At 32.3% G+C, this 22,335-nt stretch overlaps 2 protein-coding genes and 1 long non-coding RNA gene across 4 annotated transcripts; all 3 read left to right on the plus strand.

Annotated features, from left to right (window-relative positions):
• The first annotated feature begins 1,610 nt into the window (after positions 1-1,610).
• LOC107060519 (uncharacterized) lies at positions 1,611-4,178 on the plus strand. Of its 2 annotated transcripts, none has more exons than XR_001473392.1 (4): positions 1,611-1,681; positions 3,062-3,312; positions 3,948-4,011; positions 4,099-4,178. It is a non-coding gene; the product is annotated as an uncharacterized lncRNA (long non-coding RNA). The 2 variants fall into 2 exon arrangements; XR_001473393.1 differs by having other exon boundaries at positions 3,955-4,011.
• Positions 4,179-11,693: 7,515 nt separating this feature from the next.
• LOC107060518 (putative receptor-like protein kinase At3g47110) lies at positions 11,694-13,526 on the plus strand. The gene has a single exon (XM_015308497.1). The coding sequence runs from the start codon at positions 11,788-11,790 to the stop codon at positions 13,513-13,515; it is 1,728 nt and encodes a 575-aa protein (XP_015163983.1). The 5' UTR covers positions 11,694-11,787; the 3' UTR covers positions 13,516-13,526.
• A 136-nt stretch (positions 13,527-13,662) lies between these two features.
• LOC102579201 (probable LRR receptor-like serine/threonine-protein kinase At3g47570) lies at positions 13,663-20,689 on the plus strand. The gene is made up of 5 exons (XM_006346731.1): positions 13,663-13,924; positions 14,055-14,822; positions 14,998-15,340; positions 17,401-20,180; positions 20,343-20,689. The coding sequence occupies exons 1-5, from the start codon at positions 13,663-13,665 to the stop codon at positions 20,687-20,689; spliced, it is 4,500 nt and encodes a 1,499-aa protein (XP_006346793.1).
• The last annotated feature ends 1,646 nt before the right edge of the window (positions 20,690-22,335 follow it).

Raw genomic sequence — 22,335 nt, forward strand, 5'->3', positions numbered from 1 at the left:
ATAAATTAAATATTAAATAAAAATTAAATAAAAATTAAATTATATTATTATATTATTATACTAATGCTAATCAGCTTGTTTGATTTATCCACTTTTGGCTTTTGATTTTCTTCCTAATCTAAATTACTCTCTAGAACCTATAAATGTTCAATTATTGCTATAATAATTATATTAAAGAAGGTGAATGAAGAGTTGCACGGTATTAATTATGAGAAAAAATTTCACTTATTGCTCAAACAATAATAATGATGAATAAGGAGAATGAAGAGCTGGGGTAATAGTTATACTAAAAGTGGGAAGCTCCTATCTTAAAATTTAAATTATGATTTTGCCCCTATTATCAATCAAAATATTAAAAAATAACTAATTAATTAAATATTAATTATCGATAACCTCCTATTCAATATTTAATTACAAATATAGTAAAACCGATTATTTGTATATCTTCTCACTAATAAACTAATAATTTATCCTCACTTCTTTTTTATTTTTTTATATTCACAATTTAAGACTTTTTTGTGACCCTTTTCAAGTCATTTTAATGACACATTATATTCAACCAGAATTACTTTCATCTTCCAAATGTTATTACAAAGGTATCATTTATTGCCAATTCATTGTTATTTAATTATCAATTTTTTTTTGTTTGCAGTAAGTGTTTGTTTTTTAAATTACGGGTATTGCTTCAAAGAAAAAAGAAAACATGAAGAGGAAAGACCAAAATTTACATTTATCCCTAATAATTGTGGAACTTTTGGCTCCTCTTCCTTCAAGAATCAATTATTTTACTTATATATGATAGAGTAGTATCAACTTCTTCTATGATGCATCTTCAACCTTAATTAGGAGGTTTCTTACGTTTGATGATATATAATTTTTTCTTTCTATCATTCATGTTTTTTCAATTTCAAATGATATTTTATTAGATGCACTCTTTGATGTGGTGAGTTACATTATATTCTTGATATAAGATTGTCAGCTTGGATATTTATGGCCAAACTAGAGGAAAAAATATAGAGTTGATTGATAGCGAAGTTCATAGCCTCTCATAGAATTCAATTTGACTTTTATAAAGATACATATTTTTAATTATTTTCCTTATTATATTGTTAGTTAAATTATTTGTTATGGTGTATAGCTTCGAAATTTTTCTGTTTATTTAGTATTTAGGGCTTTTGATTTATTTAAGTTTCAATTTATTTTTTGATTAATTTTTTGTTACTTCATTTATTTAACCTAATTTTTTATCCTTACCTAAAGGAGTTTGTAGCTATAGTGCTATTGATTAATTTTTGTGTTGTTATGTTGTATGTTGTGTTCTGAGCATTTTTTTTGAATTTTATATTATGTATCACACACATTCAGATTTTTATATCTTTTTTGTGTGATTAAAAACATTGAACATATTAGAATACACGTGCAATAACTAGTTATTTTATTATATAGAAGAGTGAAGCCTAGGACGACCAAGGGCAATTATGAAAAATCTTATATGATTGAAGGGCAAAATGGTAATGTGTCATAGGATTAAAGAGCAACCTAGAACTTAGAAGTAGAGTCTAGAAGTATCTACTTCTCTTTCTCCTCCCAAGAGAACAAAATAACAGAGGCCAAGAACTTGTAGAACTCCACGACAAATAAGAACTTTCTCTTCGTCTTTTCCTCATTCTTGTGACATCAGGTATGCTTTCCATTCAAATTTATTTTGGTTGTCTCAAGTCTCAAGTTGATTTAACAAACCAAGCGAATTTGCTAAATTCATTTTGATTTTTACCTGCTTCTCCATTTTATTGCTCTTTTCATTTTACTTTCACTCTTTAATCGCTCTCTTTATTCTCTTTACTAGCATAACTGCCTCAATTAAAATATTAACGGACATTAGCATTATCAAATACTCAAACACCTTAATGGTATTCTTCCGGATGAACCAACACAAAAATAAGCTAACCTATTCATGGAATTAATCAATTGAAGCGGCTAACATGACAACAACAATGTAGACCAGTTAATACATCCCCATCCTGTTAAGCATAGTGAACATTGACACACAATAAGTACAAAGGACATAGCAGATTCATCTTCTATAGTAGATTTTTGCAACAAACAATCTATATAGTTGTGCCAAATATTTTTAATTGAAAAAAATAATAAAGCATATGTATATTCTCAATCATTATATTTTCACATGCGTCTCTCTGTTGACCTTATCATATCCAACTCGAGTTCATCAACAAAAAATGTACCTTAATTAATGGAGACTTGAACAATTATCACCAGTGTCAGCTACGTATTGCCAAATTTAATGTTCAAATGTTATCATCAAGTCAGATTTAGTTTTTAATCATCCAGAAAACTTCGAAATGGAAAATCTAAACTGAGATCCAAGCTTCAAAAATGGTGGATTTCGAAGCTTTCCACCAAAGAAATTTTGATTTGACGTGTAAATGCCACACCAAATCCAATTTTCAGCTTCCAATATCATCTTCGGAGGTTCTAACATTAGAGTCTTGAAATGCCTATCAACTCAGTTTTTCTGTTGAGTTGCTACTGTGTCATTTTCTAAGGTACGCTAATTTAGCTATGTATAAGTTTGATAGTGTTTATACTCTTTATCTTTATATATGTTTGCACATATATGATAAATGATTCATATAGAGTCAGTGGTACGTATAGAAACTTTAACTACTTAATGTTGAGAGTTGACCATATTGTATTTTAACATACACATGTACTTATTGTTGTGTGGAAATCGTGACTTTTTCCTATAAAAGAGTGAGATTATCTTTTGTTGCTCAGTCAACTACACATATCGGGAGATTTCATGATTTCATGTATGTATAAGTTATAATGTTCACAATATGAGAATTTTGATGTATTTCAATTGTAATATATTTGTGTTATGTGTACAAGAACACATCGGCACTTGATTCAAAGCTTGCAGGATTCACATTGCATCGGCTCTGAAAAATCTTATCTTATTATATATATATTTATACAAGATTCACTACCTTATTTATTTATTTTTGACTGTGAGAGAAATATGACAATAAAAGAAAAACAGGTTTCTTGCAGGTCTCCTGGATATGCTCCAGTTCCACCGTCTTATAGTCAAGTGGCCAGTTCTGCCAATGTGCTCTCAAATGGGGAACGAGCATTGAGTAAATAATTATTGCATGATCAATTAGCATATGTACCCTTTGCTCAATATCCACAATTTGTTTTCTCCTTTTTCAATATCCAGGTGCTAACGACCTTGGTATTCCAAAGGCTCAACTTGAGGCCCATTAGATATCTTTACAGCAACAAATTGAGGTATTAAAGTTTCTAACTTTATTGATATCTTTATTTATTATGCATCTATTATACATTATAATCAGTAGTTGTAGGTACATTTATAGCTGCTGGTACACCTGAAAGAGTACAAAATTGTGAACTGAAAGGTGATTTTTAGTAGTCAAAATAGGACTACGTTTATCAGAAACAGAAGGTGGATTTATCTATTATCAATTCAGGCAAGAGGAGGGAAAAAGGGATAGGAATGACTTTTTTTTAATGAGAATTGCAATATGATCCTAGGAATAACTTATCTAATAAGATTAGCATATGATTCCTTTTCAAATACTCATATTTCAAGTGTTTCAATTACTTTAAAAAATTATACTAAAATGTTGATGCACTATTTTATTTTATTTTTATCCAATCTTGTGACTTTTTTTTTGTCAAAGATAAGTGTAAGATAGTTTTTCACGTTATGTCCGATTATGATATTCTCTATTGTTTTGACTGCTTTCTTGTGTGTAAGACCCCTAATGTTCTTTAAACATACTTTTGGTACTCTGATTAGGGTATAAAGAAAGCCTAATTCTTTTACTTAACTAAGATATTTAAGAAGAATTGACGATTGGATTGTTTGAAAGAAAAATCTGAAAATACCATCTTCGTGCAAGAACTCAGAGGCAAGGAAGTACATATTAAATGAACTCAATGGCACTGCGAGTAAACACCAAGCATGTATGTTATCAGTTTCGATTTCTTCCATCCTATGTTTCTGTCATGTTTTTTTTTTTTCTGATCTGAAAAATACTTGCATAGCTTTAGGTCGTGAAATGTGACATACAACTCATATGGAGTCGAATTCTTTTGATACTGCAATTGATTTAGCTGTGCCTACGCTCAAAGGTTTCCACTATTTGACCATTATAAGGTGAATAATTTTATTTCCCCTTGATGAAATTCAATCCACTCGTGTGAATATGATTGTTATATTTTCCGTCTCATTACTTATTTAATAGTAGCTATTATGTTGCAATATTTGAAGTCAAAGAGGCACTAAATAGATTAGAAGAAAATATTTTAAAAACTAACTCTCTATATTTCAGAGCTTTAAGATTTATAAAGATAACTTTTGGATATTTTGAAAATTAATGATAAGAGTAGTAGTTGAGGCAAGGAAATGGATGGGGAGGTAAGTCAGAAAAAAAGGATAAGGAAAAAGGACCTTAACTTTGAAAACTCAAATGGAAAGCTCAAACTAACTAATGTCAAGGGTCAAGGAAAAGGGACCTTAACTTTGAAAACTCAAATGGAAAGCACAAACTAACTAATGTCAAGGGTTGGAGATAGAGAGTGATGAAGGGCGAAGAGGAACTCGGTAGCTTGCTCCAAACAAGTTTCAGAGATGTAGAAGCCAAAGGCAATCTCAAGCCATTTGGGTGAACACAAATAGTTTGTTATTATCTCCTGATCACTTAACTACTCCTTGAAATATTTCTTCTAATGATTCTCTTAATTTATAGCAGGAGCAACCTCAGCCCCTTTAACTACTCTTCGAGACTATTTCACAAAATTTACGTGTGGGTTTATCTACTAAGAAAAGGATTTTGATGAACTTGTAAATTGGCTGATATTTTATACTGTACATGAAATATAAACTTTTCTCACTATTTCATTAGAGTAATGCTAATGTATATCAATATTTACTATTAATCAATATCTCCAATGAACTTATACTGACATTTTCCATTACCCTTTTCTTTAACATTTTGCCACAGACACCATGTAGTTTAACTTTCCAATTAAGAAATGAAAGTATTCCATAGAGGTGGACTTCTGGTCATGCTCATGTATTATGTTAATGCCATTTGACCTAGAAGATGAAATAGATGACTGTTTTCCTTTATCTCGATTAATGTCTTAGATTTCGGGACAACACCATTAATAAACTTAAAAATATATCACCCTTGATTCTCTCTTGATTTAGTAAAAGATGGTTCATCTGCTAAGTCTATTTTGGTAAAGAACAATAAACCTTGCCCAAAAATTTATCTTGTTTGTAGCTCACTCTATTGTTGAATCAAGAATTTGGATTATATTTTTATCCTATTTACGTGTGTTTTGTAGGTTCATTATAGAAAACAAGTTCAAGCTCTCTTTCTCCTATATAAAATAACTGCAATGAATCATATTGTTACAATATGTTTTGTCGTGCAATCTATGCTAAACTCCTTCCAGTTTCTATGAATTCTTCCAAAGTAAGTAGAGTTATTGTCATTCTCTTATCTTTATTATATATAGTAACATACAACAAGAGGCCCTTTCACGTATCACTGTTGCTCATCTTTGTTTCGCCCTTAAAAGCAAGATATCAAGGTTAAAATGAATTTCAAAATTATAAGTCAGCAGTTCCCTACTCTATGTGTGGTGGGATGGTGCACTGGAAAAGGAAATGTATATGAGGCATAAACTTTTGTCATAACCGATGATGTTAGACTTTGTAATTTTAAAATCAGATGCACATCTGAATACACTATGATCCTGATGTTATGGGGATGACAAATAATGCCATTGTAGCTGATTGTTGAGTTTTTACTTTTGAGAATGCTTGGTGAGACATTTCAAGCAGAAGCCATGTATCTGAAAGAAATTGGTGTTGAAGCTAGGAGGTTGAGTGTTGTAAAGTGTATAAGTTTCATGTTAAAAGGAATTTGTCATTTTCTGTTGTAAATAACGTAATGTCTGCAGTCCATTGATTGTTTTGACATAAAAGGATGATGAGACTGATAGTGTGCAGTTGTTGCTAGCTTTTACTGAGTAGTCAAAAGTAGAGAAGTCTCCACAAAATGTAACCGATCAGGAGATTCTTGAAATGTAATGTCAAGGTGGGACACCATTCATGTCTTTGTGATTGATTTATGAAGATGTTGAATCATACTACATCCTGTAGAAAATGGTTAAAATGTATTCCTTTTATCATTGTTATTCTTCTTTTGCAATTGAACAAAAGGTTAGGTCTCTAGATTTAATAGTTCAGGTAGATGTACCATTAAAAAAGTTTTGAAGGGGAGTCATTTTCCTTAAATTTGAGGAAAATTAGTTGATTTTCCAAAAAACATTTAGCCCAACCTAACATGAGAAAATTGGAAAACATTTTCCCTTCATACCAAACACACCCTAAATTTACAAGATCTAAAAAAAAAGAGCACGTTGGTGACCGATGTCGGCAATAGCAATTTTGAGTCTCACCATTTAATGTACTTTTACTAAACAAACAAAAACAATGTAACTATAGAAAACACTTCATTAATATGTTATTCATGTCAACATTTCTATTTGTTGTTCTTCTCTATTCTTACGTGGGTTCTTTTCTTCTTTTGTGAAGATATCGATTTATTGGATGGAGAAGACTTAGCATAGAGATAATAAAAATATCAACTTTTGATTTTGTCAAATAAAATTTGTGACTTAAGTTATTGTGATTGATTTGGAAAATTTACATTGATGATTTGCTTGGCTTGGTATGAATGCATAGTAATATGTACAAGAACCATTCACAATATATTTCTGCGAAGCTCGACAATGTTCCTACCAACATTATTTAGAAATATTTATTACTATTTCAGATCTCAATTATATTTTTAAGAAAGATTTAAACAAATAAAATTATATAAAATTTAAAATGTTGGGCCTGTGCTGAGCACGGGCAAGAATCATCTAGTATTAGTATAAGTGGGAAGCTCCAACATTCAAAGTTGGATTATCATTTTTCCCTAGATTTCTTTCTTTTCATCGATTTTCTTCTTCTACCTTATATGTGGTATCTCGATATGTTTTCTTCGTCATATTTGTTTTCTTCTTTTCTTTCATCAATTTTCTTCTTTTTGTTTGTATACTTCTTTTGATTCATCATTCTAGCTTATATCTAGTATCTCTTTTTATTAATAAAATATTAAAAGTTATTTATCAGTAATAGAAATCTTTCATCTCCCCATTAATTAACCTAATACAGATTACTTGAACTCAATTTACAATCCTACTATTTCATATCTCACATTTACTATTTTTTCCCTTGAGCTTCCAAAAGTTATGTGAACTTTTCATGTTCCTTGTCAAATAGAATTGGAGTAATATATAGTGCATGTGCAGTGATTTTCTACAACTCAAGTCACATTAATCTTTCATCTTTAAGCTTTATATAATATATAGATTAGCAGCTATATGCCATAAAAGTTTGAATATATAAATATATATTGTTGATTGGTAACTGCTTTATTCCTCTTATGCTCATTTTAGTTCTCAACAATATATAATTAATATATGAAGATTTGCTAGAGTTTGCTAACTAATTCTTATTTATTTCTCTACATTTCAGATTTTATTTGGCAACTGTGCGCTCTTCACATCTCATCATCAGGTACATAATGGATATGCTATTTACAACTCTCTTTTTTATCAATTTTATTATTTCACATACATAAAATATAGTTTGTAGGAAACGTGATATAGAAATAAGATTTTTGAGATTTGAGAAATTGTCTGTATAATTTTCAAGATATTTAGATCTTATACTTTTTAACATCTTTTACATATTTTAACTTTTTATATCAAGTCCCTTATTCTTTACTAAGGATCGATTCTTATTATATTTCGTAATGCAATTATACTTAAACAATACAAGTAATACTCTTATGTCAAATTTTCATATGAAAGAAAATGTTCTTGAATAGAGAGATTGATTCTTATTATATTTCGTAATACGATTATATTTCAACCATACAAATAATATTCTTATGTTAAAGAAATCATAATCTTGAATCAAAGAAAGGATACATGTAGGTGCAATGATAATTAATATATGTTGATTCAATTTTTTGATGTCAGTAATAATTAATTATCTTCGTCATAATATAATTCTTACTTTTTTACTAGGTGTATACTATAGACAATGATATTCTAGCCATATTAAAGAAGACATATGTTGATCAACTTTTTGTTCAACATTTACAAAATACTACTTTCATATATTCGACAACAACTTCTTGTTATGCATACATAAGAGGAGGAATTCCTAATTTCTGAAAGTCATGACATAAGTTTTAATATGTGAAGCATTTGAAAACATAACCAACCTTGCTTATGTTCACATTTAAACTATTAGGTGTTCCTATCAAAAAACATGAAAAGTGAATTAATATTTTAAATTTCAACAATTTCTATTTTATAATTCAATTTTTAAAATATAAAGAAGTTTTATAATAATAATAATATGGGACAAACGTACAAAGCACGTTCCCAAAGACTAGTATTATTAAAAGTGGGAAGCCTCAAGTTACAAAGTTGAATTACCATTTTGTCCCTATACTAAATTAAAATATTATAAAATATCTAATTAATTAAATATTAAATATGCCTAAATTGCTAAGTTGATTCACTTATTGTTAAAATAAAGTAGGAGAATGAAGAGTTGTAAAAATAATTAATTACTCCCTCCGTCCACAATTGTTTGGCAGGTATACTAAAAATAGATGTCCAAGATTAATTGTCAATTTAAACAATCAAGAAATAATTAGTCAATTTTTTCCAATTCTGCCCTTAATGATAGTGTAGTTCAATTGAAAAGTTATGTGGACTTTTGGTATTCTTGGTATAGTAGGGTTATATTAATCAAATTACACCTTATATTAAATTTTCCTTGAGGGATGTGCATGACCTTACCCTGACAAACAATTGTGGACGGAGGGAGTATAAAGTTACGAAAAACTATTAGAGAAACTTTTCGTTTTCTATCTGATCAGTTTTAGGTGTAATTTTTATCATAATGTGTATTAATGCCACACCTCCACTATCTCATCATTAATCTTCACACCTTGATAATCTTCCCACACTCTCAAGAAATTAATGGCATGATTATGATACCTTTTGATTTTACTCAATGATGTCCTATAAATTGTGGTATTTGAAACAACAATCTATACACTTTGAAAAGACTTAGGTACACTTTGGAAGAAATAAAAAAAATTGTCTATATTTCTATTGTTTTTATCCTTCAGTATTTATATCACTTTTAGCTTCAGTTCATAACACTGATCACTAATTCTCCTTATATTCGTTTGTTGTTTACAGAAAGGAAATGTGTACAAATTGTTACATCTTCTAATGGAGTTTACAACGAGAGAAGGGATGTTGAAATCTTCCCGGAGGTTGAAATCAATCTTTAAAAGAACAAGTTGAACTTTAAGCAACTTTATTGATAACCATGACCAATTTCATGTTCTATGAAGAAATTACACTATTCCTATATTTGTTATTTCCTTTTTTTTTTTATCAGATTTGATATTTCAAATCCTTGAATGAATTCTACTGTAACGGTTTGTTCATATTTATGATAATTTATTTAATATTATGTTGACATTAGATATTATTGTACGAAAATGTTTTGTTTGGGACCTAAAGCCGGCGATTTCTTCATACTTAAAGCTTTGAACATCTAGATTATATATATAAACAATGGTTGTTGCATGACCTACCAATAAAAATAAATTTATTCATGTAAAAATCTAAGTTGCAAATAAAAACATTTTAATTTTCGTAGTATATTCATGCTTTAGATAAGTTATTTTTTATTTTTTATGTATAATTATTATTATTTTAAAAAATTTCCTTGTTATCATATCAAATATCATATTTTTTTCCTGTTGTTTTTAACACGTCATGAGATCAAAAGAGAATTATTAAGAAATTGCAATCGAAGTTTGTAATTAAAGATGTTTTGATCTAATATATATATACTCAACAGTTAACACAATATACCGCTACGAGTGTAAATCACATCTAGCCAACCGTTTGATGCAATGTTAATTAATTTTGTTTAGCTTTGGTTGCATGTTATATTATTGTTGGTTTGGCAATTGTCATTTTAAAGAAAATTATTAGCTTGTAGACTTCACAATTTATAATGTGTTTTAGTTTCTATTTGAGGAATCAATTATTGAATAGGCAATGAGAAAATCGCCTTTCGTGATTCAAGTAGTAAGCTCGGATTCATGATTGAGAAAGGAATTTTTCAAGTGCAATTTGAAATTTTCTACTATTCTTAACATCTCATTATAAAGAAATTTTTTTAATTATTTTATTTGATTAAATATAGTTCTTGCAAAATATAACACGATAATAATGTTTCAATTAGTAGTTCAATACAAACTTTATAAAATAGAAATATAATTAAAAATTAAACTAATCTAACAGTTTCTTAAAATTCATCCTTTAACTATAATTCTCCAAATTAAGAAATTTGCAAACATGAGATGAGAGTTTTAAATAAATTTTACCTCTTTCAAGTGTTGGATAGTCATGACATCATAAATATTGAAGGGGTGTCACTCATTAACGATTTTAATTTTTGTGAAGTGAAGAAAGGGGTGACAATTTAAAATAATGTGGGATTATCTTATATCTGAGTATACAAGAAATCACATTTTAAATGTCTAAACCACTTAATTATAAATTTACTAGAGATAAAGAAGAGTTTATTCTTATATGCACATGTATATCATTCTTTAATACCAAATTTCTAACAATCCATCATTATTATATTGAGGGCCTTCAAAAGCAATAATCATTCTATTAAATACTAATATTATAATTTTGTGAAAGACAAAATTAAATATAATCATAATCGTAATAAATATTATATTAGATATAAATATATCATAATATTGTTGCATCTATACCACATATTTGTTCTTAAAAATACAAACAATAAACTCTCTAAATATTGTGCAAGCCTAAGTTAACTTAACAAGTTAAATTTTTTAGGTTTACATAAACAACCTACCGATTACAACTCATGAAACACCTAGACTATTGTAAAAAATAATATATATATATATATAATATTTGAATGAATCAACATAGATTAACATGGGACGCACGTGTCCAAAACTAGTATATATATAGTCGTAAGTCGTTCATACTACTTGGAGTCATATACTGTTTGTTCTTCAGAGTCTTTAATATGTTTTGGATGTTTGAATAATATTAAGAAATATAATTAAAGATCAAACCTGAGGGCAGGAAAGGTCATTGTATGTTCTTATGGGTTTCCGGTATTAAAATAACTTTGCATAACTTATGCGGAGTTTAATATCAGAAATCAACGTTGTATTATTTATTCAGAGAATACGTTAGTTACTAAATTTTACACTCAAAACTAGACATTGAATAAGTAATTTTTCTCATTCTTTAAACCAAACGCACCCCGTAAGTGGTTAAGTCAAGGTTGTGAATAATATAGGATGAGATATAATATATAGTTTGCTTATAGGAGTACTAATTATTTAATGTAGCTTAATAATTAGGGAATCTCAATAACTTGTGTTAGAATAATATGATTGTATGACATAGGAACTGTAGCCAATTAGAGGAGACAAAAGATTCTGGTGGAAAAATAATATTCTACACCAAGGATTGCTATATAATGGTGTAACTTTGGCAACAAAACATATAAAACATATGGAGGAGCACATTTTCTTATTGATTTTTCTCTTTTTCTCTGCTTTTGTATCAGCTGCACCCTCAAATGAGACAGACCAAGAAGCTCTACTAGCTTTTCAAAATCTTATTACAAGTCCCAATCATTTTTTGGCCAATAATTGGACCAAGAATGCGTCTTTTTGCTCTTGGTTCGGTGTCACGTGCAGTTCAAAAAGGCAACGGGTTGTAGCCTTGAATCTTCCTAATTTACAACTTCAAGGCACAATTTCTCCTTCTTTGGCCAATTTGTCCTTTCTCAGAGAGCTCAATCTCGAGAACAACTTATTCCATGGGGGCATCCCTTATGGGCTTGGCCACTTGCCTCGCTTGCGTGTGATTGATGTTAAAAACAATCAGCTCAACGGAAGTATACCAACAAGTCTATTTCAAAACCGTAGAGTTCAAGTAATTTCATTGGCTTTCAATGAACTCAGTGGTGAAATGTGGAGAGGGCCATGGTATGTACCTGAACTCAGAGTCTTAAATCTCAGGAATAATAGCCTCACAGGTATAATTCCTCCTGCTATTGGAAATGCCACAAAGTTGCTGAACTTTAGTTTGTCTGTTAATAGAATCAGCGGCAACATTCCTAAGGAGATCGTTAATCTGAGCCAGCTTGCAGTTTTGTCCTTGACTGATAATCAATTAACAGGTCCCATTCCTGAAGCATTGTTTAATATCTCGTCACTACTTTCTGTATCTCTGGGAAAGAACAGCCTATCTGGTCCTCTCTTGGTTGAAAAAGGAAATATTTTATCACATCTGGAGAGGTTAAGTTTAACTCACAATCAAATTTCTGGTCGAATTCCTTCCAACATCTGCCAACTCATACAACTTAAAATATTGTCCATATCTTTCAACAACATAACTGGAGAAATACCCAAAAATATTGATTGTTTAACGAAGCTCGAGGAGTTTTATATTGGTAATAATCCAATAGATGGGACTATTCCCACTTCATTGGGAAATATTTCCACTCTGCGAAATCTTTACTGCGGAAGCAATAGCTTGGAGGGGCCAATTCCTCCAGAACTGGGTAAGCTATCAAATTTGATAGAATTCGATTTTGAAGAAAATTATAATCTTATAGGTCAGATTCCAGAGGCTATTTTTAATATATCTTCTTTGAAACACATTGCGTTAACTTTGAACAAACTCTCGGGGAGAATTCCAACCTCTACTGGTCTTCATCTTCCAAACCTCTTAGAACTTCACTTGACTGGCAATGAGCTTGAAGGGGAAATTCCTCCGCATATCACAAATGCCTCCAAGCTTGAAAATTTGGGGTTAGCACACAACTTCTTCAGTGGCACTATTCCAACTCATTGGGGAAGTCTTCCTGATCTGCGATTTCTTTTCCTACATGATAATCAACTTACCAGTGAACATGAGTTGCCGTTCTTCGAATCTTTGGCAGACTGTAGGATGTTGCAATATCTAGATGTGGGTTACAATCCATTGAATAGCATTCTGCCAAATTCAATAGGGAATCTTTCATCTACTATTGAATTCTTTGAAATAAGCGATGCTCACATCAATGGCCTCATCCCCACAAGTATAGGCAACATGAGTGGTCTTACAACCTTAGTCTTTCAAGATAACAACTTTACTGGAAATATTCCTCCTGAGTTTGGTAAGCTTAAACAACTCCAAGGGCTGTATCTAAATAACAATAAATTGAAGGGACATGTTCCTGAGGCAGTATGAAATTTATCTAATTTGGGTCGATTATATCTGCAAGGCAATGAGCTCTTTGGTTTAATTCCAGCATGTATAGGAAATCTTAGCATGCTACAACATCTTTATTTAGATTCTAATAAATTTTCATCAAAATTTCCGTTGAGTCTTTGGAAAATGAGTGGTCTTCTCTTTCTAAGTGTGTCACAAAATTCTATAGAGGGAGAAGTTCCATCAGATATTGGAGAACTGAAGGCAATTGTAGAACTAGATATTTCTGGTAATCACTTTTCAGGAATGATACCAAGAAATTTGGGTGACCTCCAAAACCTGCAGTCTCTTGCCCTGTCAAACAATTCATTTTCTGGCCAAATTCCATTATCCTTTGCCAACCTAATAAGCTTGCAATTCTTGGATTTGTCTTTAAATGCGTTGTCAGGTACTATTCCTAAGTCTTTGGAAAAACTCCCCCTTAAAAACATCAATGTTTCATTTAATGAATTAGAAGGTGAAATACCCAGTGGTGGTGTGTTTTCAAATTCCACTCTGCAATCATTTCTTGGGAACAGAGGTCTATGTGGAGCGCACATATTGGAGATTCCTGCTTGTGTTGCAACTCACTAATCCTGGACAACAATCAAACCTTAAGGAGGTTGTGGTAAAAATTGTTACTCCAGTGATTATTTCATCCTTTGTGATACTCTTGTTGGTCTCAATTTGGATAATGAAATGGCAGAAGAAAGGAAAGTCTGAAGATGTTGAAAAGGTACCAGAGATCAAGACTTTTCAATTGATTTCCTATCATGAGATTCAACGAGCAACAAATAATTTTGATGTATCAAATTTAATTGGTGTGGGAGGTTCTAGCTCAGTGTACAAAGGCACATTATTTAGTGGAGTTGTGGTTGCAATAAAGGTTCTGGATTTAGAAAATGAGCATGTATGCAAGAGATTTGATACTGAATGTGAAGTGATTAGAAATGTTAGGCACAGAAATCTTGTTTCGGTTATTACTACTTGTTCCAGTGATCATATAAGAGCCTTTGTTCTGCAATTTATGTCCAATGGAAGTCTTGATAATTGGTTGTACAGAGAAGATCGCCACTTGAACCTTCTTCAAAGAATCACCGTAATGCTTGATGTGGCTATGGCCATTGAATATCTACACCATGGTCATGATACTCCGATTGTTCATTGCGACCTAAAACCAGCCAACGTTTTTTTGGGTGAAGATATGGTGGCTCGTGTTGGTGATTTTGGCATCTCTAAAATTTTAGCTGTAAGCAAGTCCGTGGCACATACAGAGACATTGGGCACTCTTGGTTATATTGCACCAGGTACGTATACTACTCTCTTCCTTCTAATTAGACATGAACCCTCTCTCTTTGATTTTCTCTTATCAAAATGAAGCCGTTCCAAGTGGTAGAACTATATAAAAAGTAAGTCTTTTCTAGTACAAGCATTATTGTTTTATTTCAAGTGAGTAATTTTTTCCATTTTCATTCTTGTAAGAATATGGCTCGGAAGGAATAGTGTCCGCTAGTGGTGATGTTTATAGCTATGGCATCATGCTAATGGAGGTTTTGGCAAAAAGAAGGCCAACTGATGAAGAGATATTCAATGAAAATCTTGGGTTGAGGGAGTGGATAAGGCGAGCATTTCCAAATACTATGTTGGAAGTTGTGGATGCCAATCTTTTTCCTGAGAGAGAACAAATTACTTCCAAAAGTGAAATCTGCATAGCCTCCATGATAGAATTGGCTTTACATTGCACAAAGGAAACGCCAGAATCAAGAATAACCATGAAAGATGTCGTAAAGAGGCTTAACAAAATCAAGAATGCATTTTGGGAAATGTAAAAGTTACCATCTCTTCTGTTGGTGTTCTTTTTTAGCTGCAAGTTAATATGTTGCATTTCCCTCATTTTGTGATTTCAGATTTTAGTGGTTTCAGAATTAAATGAGAAATATAATGAATGTGTAGTGTTGCACCTCTTTTTTCTCTCCTTCATATGTTGATTCATTAGTTCTTCTGTTATATTAAACTATTTGCTAAATGGAAATGCTTAGTTGGACTCCGTGAATTTTGCAGGTGAATGAAGGGCCAGATCTAGTGATTCAACATTTCTTACACAGTAAATACATGTAACGTAAACTCAAACTATTATTTTTATCACCCTTTTTTAGTATTTATTCAGTTTAAGAGCCTAACTGTTCGGCAATGGGCATAGCGTAAAAGATATTTACTGTTACACCCATGATAGAACGCAGGTTAGGATCAAGAAGGATGAAATTGCCAAAGGCAATGGTTGACGAACGCAAAGATCAAATAAGCCAGGAAAATTTTCAGCTTTAATCTTAGTGTCCTAAAATTGCAGACGAAGAAACAAAAGTCAGAGGGAACTTCAAGGATCCATATTATAGCAATTCAGCTAGTAATAGATCATTAAATTTCCAAGAGTTGGTAACCTCAAAATGACATATAGTGATGGATCATTAAATTGGCATTTGTATTTTCATCTTTGATGTTTTCATACTATGCTACACAAATATGGTCATTTATCATAAGAATAAAACTTTGATCGCCAGAGATCTCCAAAGACCTCTAATATGGTATTCGTAATTACATGTAGTCCTATAATCTTGCTCTATACTCTCTGAGTAAGAAAGTAATTTACTAATTGATATAAAGATCAAACCTGAGAGCAAAATGGTCTGTAGCTGCACAACTGGACACTATTTTTTTATTCAATTCCATATGAATGCAACATATTCAGTCGTATAATTTGGTAAGTCTTAATTAAGTCACATGGATAGTGAAACTCATATAGTCGACCACAACTAACTTGGAACTGAAGTGTACTCATTGTTCTAGTACAAAACAAGTAATGTCATCTATTTTGTTATGATCTATTGTGATATCTCAGAACAGAATGTTCTTATAGTAATCACACGGTGATCGACTGAGCATAATCAAACTTACGATTATCAAGTTAGCAGATTTCATGCATCATGTACTAATAAAATGAGTACAAATTTATAATCGTCTGGCTTGAAACGTTAAATTGCGTATTTTTTTAAAACAAAATTAGAGAGTTGAAGTGTTTGATTTTAAGTTTTTGAGTAGGCTAGTACTCAAAAGTAAAAAAAAATAGTATTTTTTTCCTGGAACCACTTTTGGAGCATTGGTCAAGTATTGTAAAATATTTTTATAATTGATTAATCGAATATAAATTATTTTTCTCCAAAAATACTTTTAAAAAAGAACCTTTTTTTTTTTTGCCAGTAAGTGATTCCCATTGACTTGAGCTATGAAACAGCTTGTCTGGACTGCATAATTTCCCATTGACTTAGTTCTGAACCATGTAAATATGAAGAGTTCCTATTTTTCTCAATGCAAGTTGATTGACTATCAAGGCCACCCCATCCCACCCTCTTTTGGAAAGGTATTAGGAAGTAAGGGTTAAGTGTGGGACTGCTGCAAGTGACTCAAGTGAAGTGGACAGGTTCTTTTTCCTTTAGCTGCTTATTTTCCTTCTTTTCATCTGTTTTCACATTAATCTACTTGATACTTATTTTCCTCCTCCGTATTAATCTGCTTTCACATTTTTGAAATAATGTAGTCTATCCTTTTCAACAATTTACATATATAGTGGAGTATAACTTTGATCTTTGGCAAGACCACACACACAGAAAACATTCTATTTCCAGTGCATAGTAACAGCATGGAGAAGCACATTTTTTTATTGACTCTTCTCTTTCTAGTTCCATTTTCTATATCAATTGCTTCCTCAAATGATACGGACCAAGAAGCTCTACTAGCTTTTCAAAATCTTATTACAAATCCGAATCATTTTTTGGCCAATAATTGGACCAAAAATACTTCTCTTTGCTCTTGGTTTGGTGTCACTTGCAGTTCAAAAACGCAAAGGGTTGTGGCCTTGGCTCTTCCTAATTTGCAACTTCAAGGCACAATATCCCCGTCTTTGGCCAATTTGTCCTTTCTCAGAGAGCTCAATCTCGAGAATAACTTATTCCATGGTGGCGTACCATACAGACTTGGCCACTTGCCTCGCTTGCGAGTGATTATTGTTCGAAACAATCAGCTAGAAGGAAGTATTCCGACAAGTCTATTTCAACACCAGAGAGTTCAAATCATTTCATTGGCTTACAATAAACTCAGTGGTGAAATGTGGAAAGGGCCATGGTATGTACCCGAACTCAGAGTCCTAAGTCTCAGGAATAATAGCCTCACAGGTATAATCCCTTCTTCTGTTGGAAATGCCACAAAGTTGCTGAACTTCAGTTTGTCTGGGAATAGAATCAATGGTATCATTCCAACTGAGATTGGTAATCTTAGCCAACTTATAGAGTTGCATTTGTTCAATAATCAATTAGCAGGTTCCATTCCCGCAACACTGTTTAATATTTCGTCGCTAATTAGAGCATCTCTAGCAAGCAATAGCCTTTCTGGTCCTCTCTTACTTGATGAAGGGAATATTGTGTCAAATCTGAAGTATCTAAGTATATCTAAGAACCAAATTTCTGGTTGCATTCCTTCTAACATATGCCAACTCACAGAGCTCAAAATTTTGTCCATATCTTATAACAATATGATTGGAAAAATACCCAGAAATATTGGTTGTTTATCCAAAATCGAGGAGTTTTATATTGGAAATAATCCAATAACAGGGACTATTCCCACTTCATTGGGTAATATTTCCACTCTGCGGAATCTTTATTGTGGAAACAGTCGCATAGTAGGGCAAATTCCAAAGGCTATTTTTAACCTATCTTCTTCGGAAATGATTGATTGCAGTTACAGTAACCTCTCGGGTAGAATTCCAACCACATCAGGTCTTCATGTTCAGAACCTTAAAGAACTTTTCTTGGGACACAATCGGCTCGAAGGGGAAATTCCATTGTTCATAGCAAATGCTTCCAAGCTTGAGATATTGGGGCTAGAAAATAACTTTCTCACTGGCACTATTCCTACTAATTTGGGGAATCTCCGTGAGCTGCAAGAACTGTTCCTACATGATAATCAACTTACCAATGAACCAAGAGAGCATGAGTTGCAATTCTTCAATTCTTTGGCGGACTGTAGGATGTTGCGATATCTACAAGTGGGTTCCAATCCGTTGAATGGCATTCTGCCCAATTCTATTGGGAATCTTTCATCTACTATTGAAAACTTTCATATAGAAGATGCACACATCAATGGCCCCATCCCCAGGGGCTTACTCAACATGAGCGGTCTAATAGCCCTAAACCTTGGAGAAAACAACTTGGCGGGAAGTATTCCTTCTGATGTTGTTAAGCTTGAACAACTCCAAGGTCTGTATCTAAATAACAATAAATTGCAGGGACATATTCCAGAGGCAGTATGCCATTTATCTAATTTGGTTCAATTAAGTCTGGGTGGTAATGAGCTCTTTGGATTAATTCCAGAATGTTTAGGAAATCTTAGCATGCTACAAGCCATTATGTTGAGTTCTAACAAATTTTCATCCAAGATTCCTTTGAGCATTTGGAAGATGAGTAGTCTTCTCTATCTAATCATGTCACAAAATTCTATAGAGGGAGAAGTTCCACAGGATATTGGAGGACTGAATGCCATTGTAGGACTAGATCTTTCTGGTAACCACTTTTCAGGCATGATACCAAGCCAATTGGGGGACCTCCAAAACATGAATACTCTTGACCTGTCAAACAATTCATTTTCAGGCTCAATTCCATTATCCTTTGCCAACTTGATAAGCTTAGAATACTTGGATTTGTCTTTAAATGTGTTGTCAGGTACTATTCCCAAGTCTTTGGAAAAGCTATTATACCTTAAAAGCATTAATGTTTCATTTAATGATTTAGAAGGTGTAATACCCAGTGGTGGTGTGTTTGCGAATTCCACTCTGCAATCATTTATTGGGAACAAAGGTCTATGTGGAATGCACATAATGGAGATTCCTGCTTGTGCTATCACTACAACTGGACAACAATCAAAGTCTAAGAAGCTTGTGCTTAAAATTGTTATTCCAGTGGTTGCTGCTTCTTTTCTGATATTTTTGTTTGCTATAGTTTGGATAATGAAACGACAGAAGAAAGCAAACTCCAAAGATGTGGAAAAGGTACCGGAGATCAGGACTTATCAATTGGTTTCTTATCACGAGATTCAACAAGCAACAAATAATTTTGATGGATCCAATTTAATTGGTGTGGGAGGTTCGGGCTCTGTGTACAAAGGTATATTATCTAGTGGAACTGTGGTGGCAATAAAGGTTCTCGATTTGCAAAATGAGGAAGTATGCAAGAGGTTTGATACTGAATGTGAAGTGATGAGAAATGTTAGGCACAGAAATCTTATTCCAGTGATTACTACTTGTTCTAGTGAATACATAAGAGCCTTTCTTCTACAGTATATGCCCAATGGAAGTCTTGAGCGTTGGTTGTACAGAGAAGATCGCCACTTGAACCTTCTTCAAAGAGTCACCATAATGCTTGATGTGGCTCAGGCAATTGAATATCTACACCATGGTCATGAAACTTTGATAGTTCATTGCGACCTAAAGCCAGCCAATGTTCTTTTGGACGAAGAAATGGTGGCACATGTCGGTGATTTTGGGATCTCAAAAATATTAGCTGCAAGCAAGTCCATGGCACATACTGAGACATTAGGCACTCTTGGTTACATTGCACCAGGTACGTACACTAGTCTTATCCCTTTTCACTTATCATTAACCTTTTCTCTAATCAAAATTAAGCTCTTTCGATTTCTAGAAATATATAAAAATCAAGTCTTTGATTGTAAAAAACAATTATTATCTTTCGACTATAATTTATATTTTTTTCATTCTTCTAAAGAATATGGCTTGGAAGGAAGAGTGTCCAGTAGTGGTGATGTTTACAGCTATGGCATCATGATGATAGAGGTATTGACAAAAAGAAGACCAACTGATGACGAGATATTCAATGAAAATCTTGGCTTGAGACAGTGGATAAGACAATCATTTCCCAAGACAATTATGGAAGTTGTGGATGTCAATTTTATTCATGAGGAAGAACATTTCAATTCAAAAAGTGAAATATGCATAGGCTCCATGATGGAATTGGCTTTGGATTGCACAAAGGAAATGCCAGAGTCAAGGATAACAATGAGAGACGTAGTCAAGAGGCTTGACAAAATTAAGAACACATTTTTGGGAACATAGAAATTAGCATCTTTTAAAGTGGTGTTCTTTTTTAGTTGAAGTTAATATGTTGATCAGCTTTTTCTGTTTAAATGGTTTATATAAGGAATGAAGTTCGAGGATTAAAATGGAGCAAGGTTGGGATGGAGTACCAAAATGAAATTTTGGTGCAAGTTAGAGGGGCTATCTATGTATTTGACCTTGTGTGAATGTACGTGTGTCTTGCTGTTCACATGGGTTCTATCAAACAGCTATAAATTTGAATACATTCTATGTTGTAGTTAATTTTTAAAATGTTATACAGCACAAAACTGAGCTGTGTTGATATGCAAATAAAGTACAAATAAAGGAAAGGATCCAATAATTTTCTGATTTGTCTTCGCATGTTACTATAGAGAGTTGGATATTATTGCCTTGAGGTGACCTGGTTGTGGTAAATCTTTTGCATAAACTTGAGTCGATGTTTATGTTTATTCAAGTTGGTCACCTTTTCCCAAGCTTTGGTAGACAAAATTATCGGTATTGATATTTGTGTGGTGATAAGATGTAGCAGATACCCACAAAATTAGTCAAGCCTGATAAAAAGAAGTTGTTAATCTTCATAAATGTTTGAGAAGGAACTAACCTGCTGCATAGTATGGATGAACATCAGGACCAACTGGACATTAAAAACTTCAAAGAACGTTTACTTCATGTGAACCCCATTTAATGCCCTTTTGTAAGGGTCAACTGAAGGACATATTGGCTTCATATTTACTGCAAGTCAACCACGGACAAGTTGTATTCGAGTCATTAGAAACTTTGTTTTATATTTATAAAATCACTCAACTTAAGCCTTTGTATCGACAAAATCACTCAACCAAATTTATCATTACAAAAAATTCATAATATGTATTAATTGACAATGACAAAAAGATGGTAAGTAATCTAATTTTTGGAAACATAATATTCGAAAGTAACTGCGGATGAAAGTGGTATTTACTGTATATAGATTGATTTCAAACTTTTAACATATAATTTTTACTTCTTTCCAAGTGTAGTTTCATGGTAAACACAAGTTGTAACAAGATTGGATAAAAATGTAAACCTACAGTTGCAGAAGCAGGAATAATAACACCGAAAACAATATTATTTTCATAAAGTCCATGCCTTGAAATAGGCTCACGAATATCATTGGAGGAGCAGCAATGATAAATACATCTTGACATTGAATTTGATCGACACAAAAATGATGAACTGACTCCCGTACTTCAAACGCCCTATTCTTTATTAGTGTGCTGAGCGCGAATGATGAGTTTTGATTTTAGTTTTGTAACTCAAGTGTAATGTTGGGAAGCTTGCAAGAAAATTATTGATTTATTCCTTTTTGAGAAATGATTTTCAATGAATACTATTTGTTTTATGTGTGTGAAATCGGATCGATAGACATTTGAGCAATTAGGGAAACTTGAGGAAGAACATCTAGTTTTTGTTGAAGAAGAAAAGAACAGAGTTTTGTGAGGTAAAGCAAGTTGCCCATGAGGCCCTGATATTGCCCAAATATTGCGGAATTGATCCTTCAAGTTGTTTCTCGCCAAATCTAGCATTACCAATGATATCAAATTGCAAATAGACGAAGGAATTTCTTCACTGAGATTATTATGGGATATGAAGAAGAATCTTGTGGA

Source organism: Solanum tuberosum, unplaced genomic scaffold (genome assembly GCF_000226075.1).
Source record: "Solanum tuberosum cultivar DM 1-3 516 R44 unplaced genomic scaffold, SolTub_3.0 scf00086, whole genome shotgun sequence".
NCBI lineage: Eukaryota > Viridiplantae > Streptophyta > Magnoliopsida > Solanales > Solanaceae > Solanum > Solanum tuberosum.

Excerpts from the sequence above, each read along its gene's own strand:
- LOC102579201 (XM_006346731.1), top strand. The coding sequence starts at position 13,663 with ATGAGTGGTCTTCTCTTTCTAAGTGTGTCACAAAATTCTATAGAGGGA. Across the intron at positions 13,925-14,054 it reads GTCTTTAAATGCGTTGTCAG|AGGTCTATGTGGAGCGCACA; the intron begins GTACTATTCCTA and ends TCTTGGGAACAG. Across the intron at positions 20,181-20,342 it reads TCTTGGTTACATTGCACCAG|AATATGGCTTGGAAGGAAGA; the intron begins GTACGTACACTA and ends ATTCTTCTAAAG.
- LOC107060518 (XM_015308497.1), top strand. The coding sequence starts at position 11,788 with ATGGAGGAGCACATTTTCTTATTGATTTTTCTCTTTTTCTCTGCTTTT.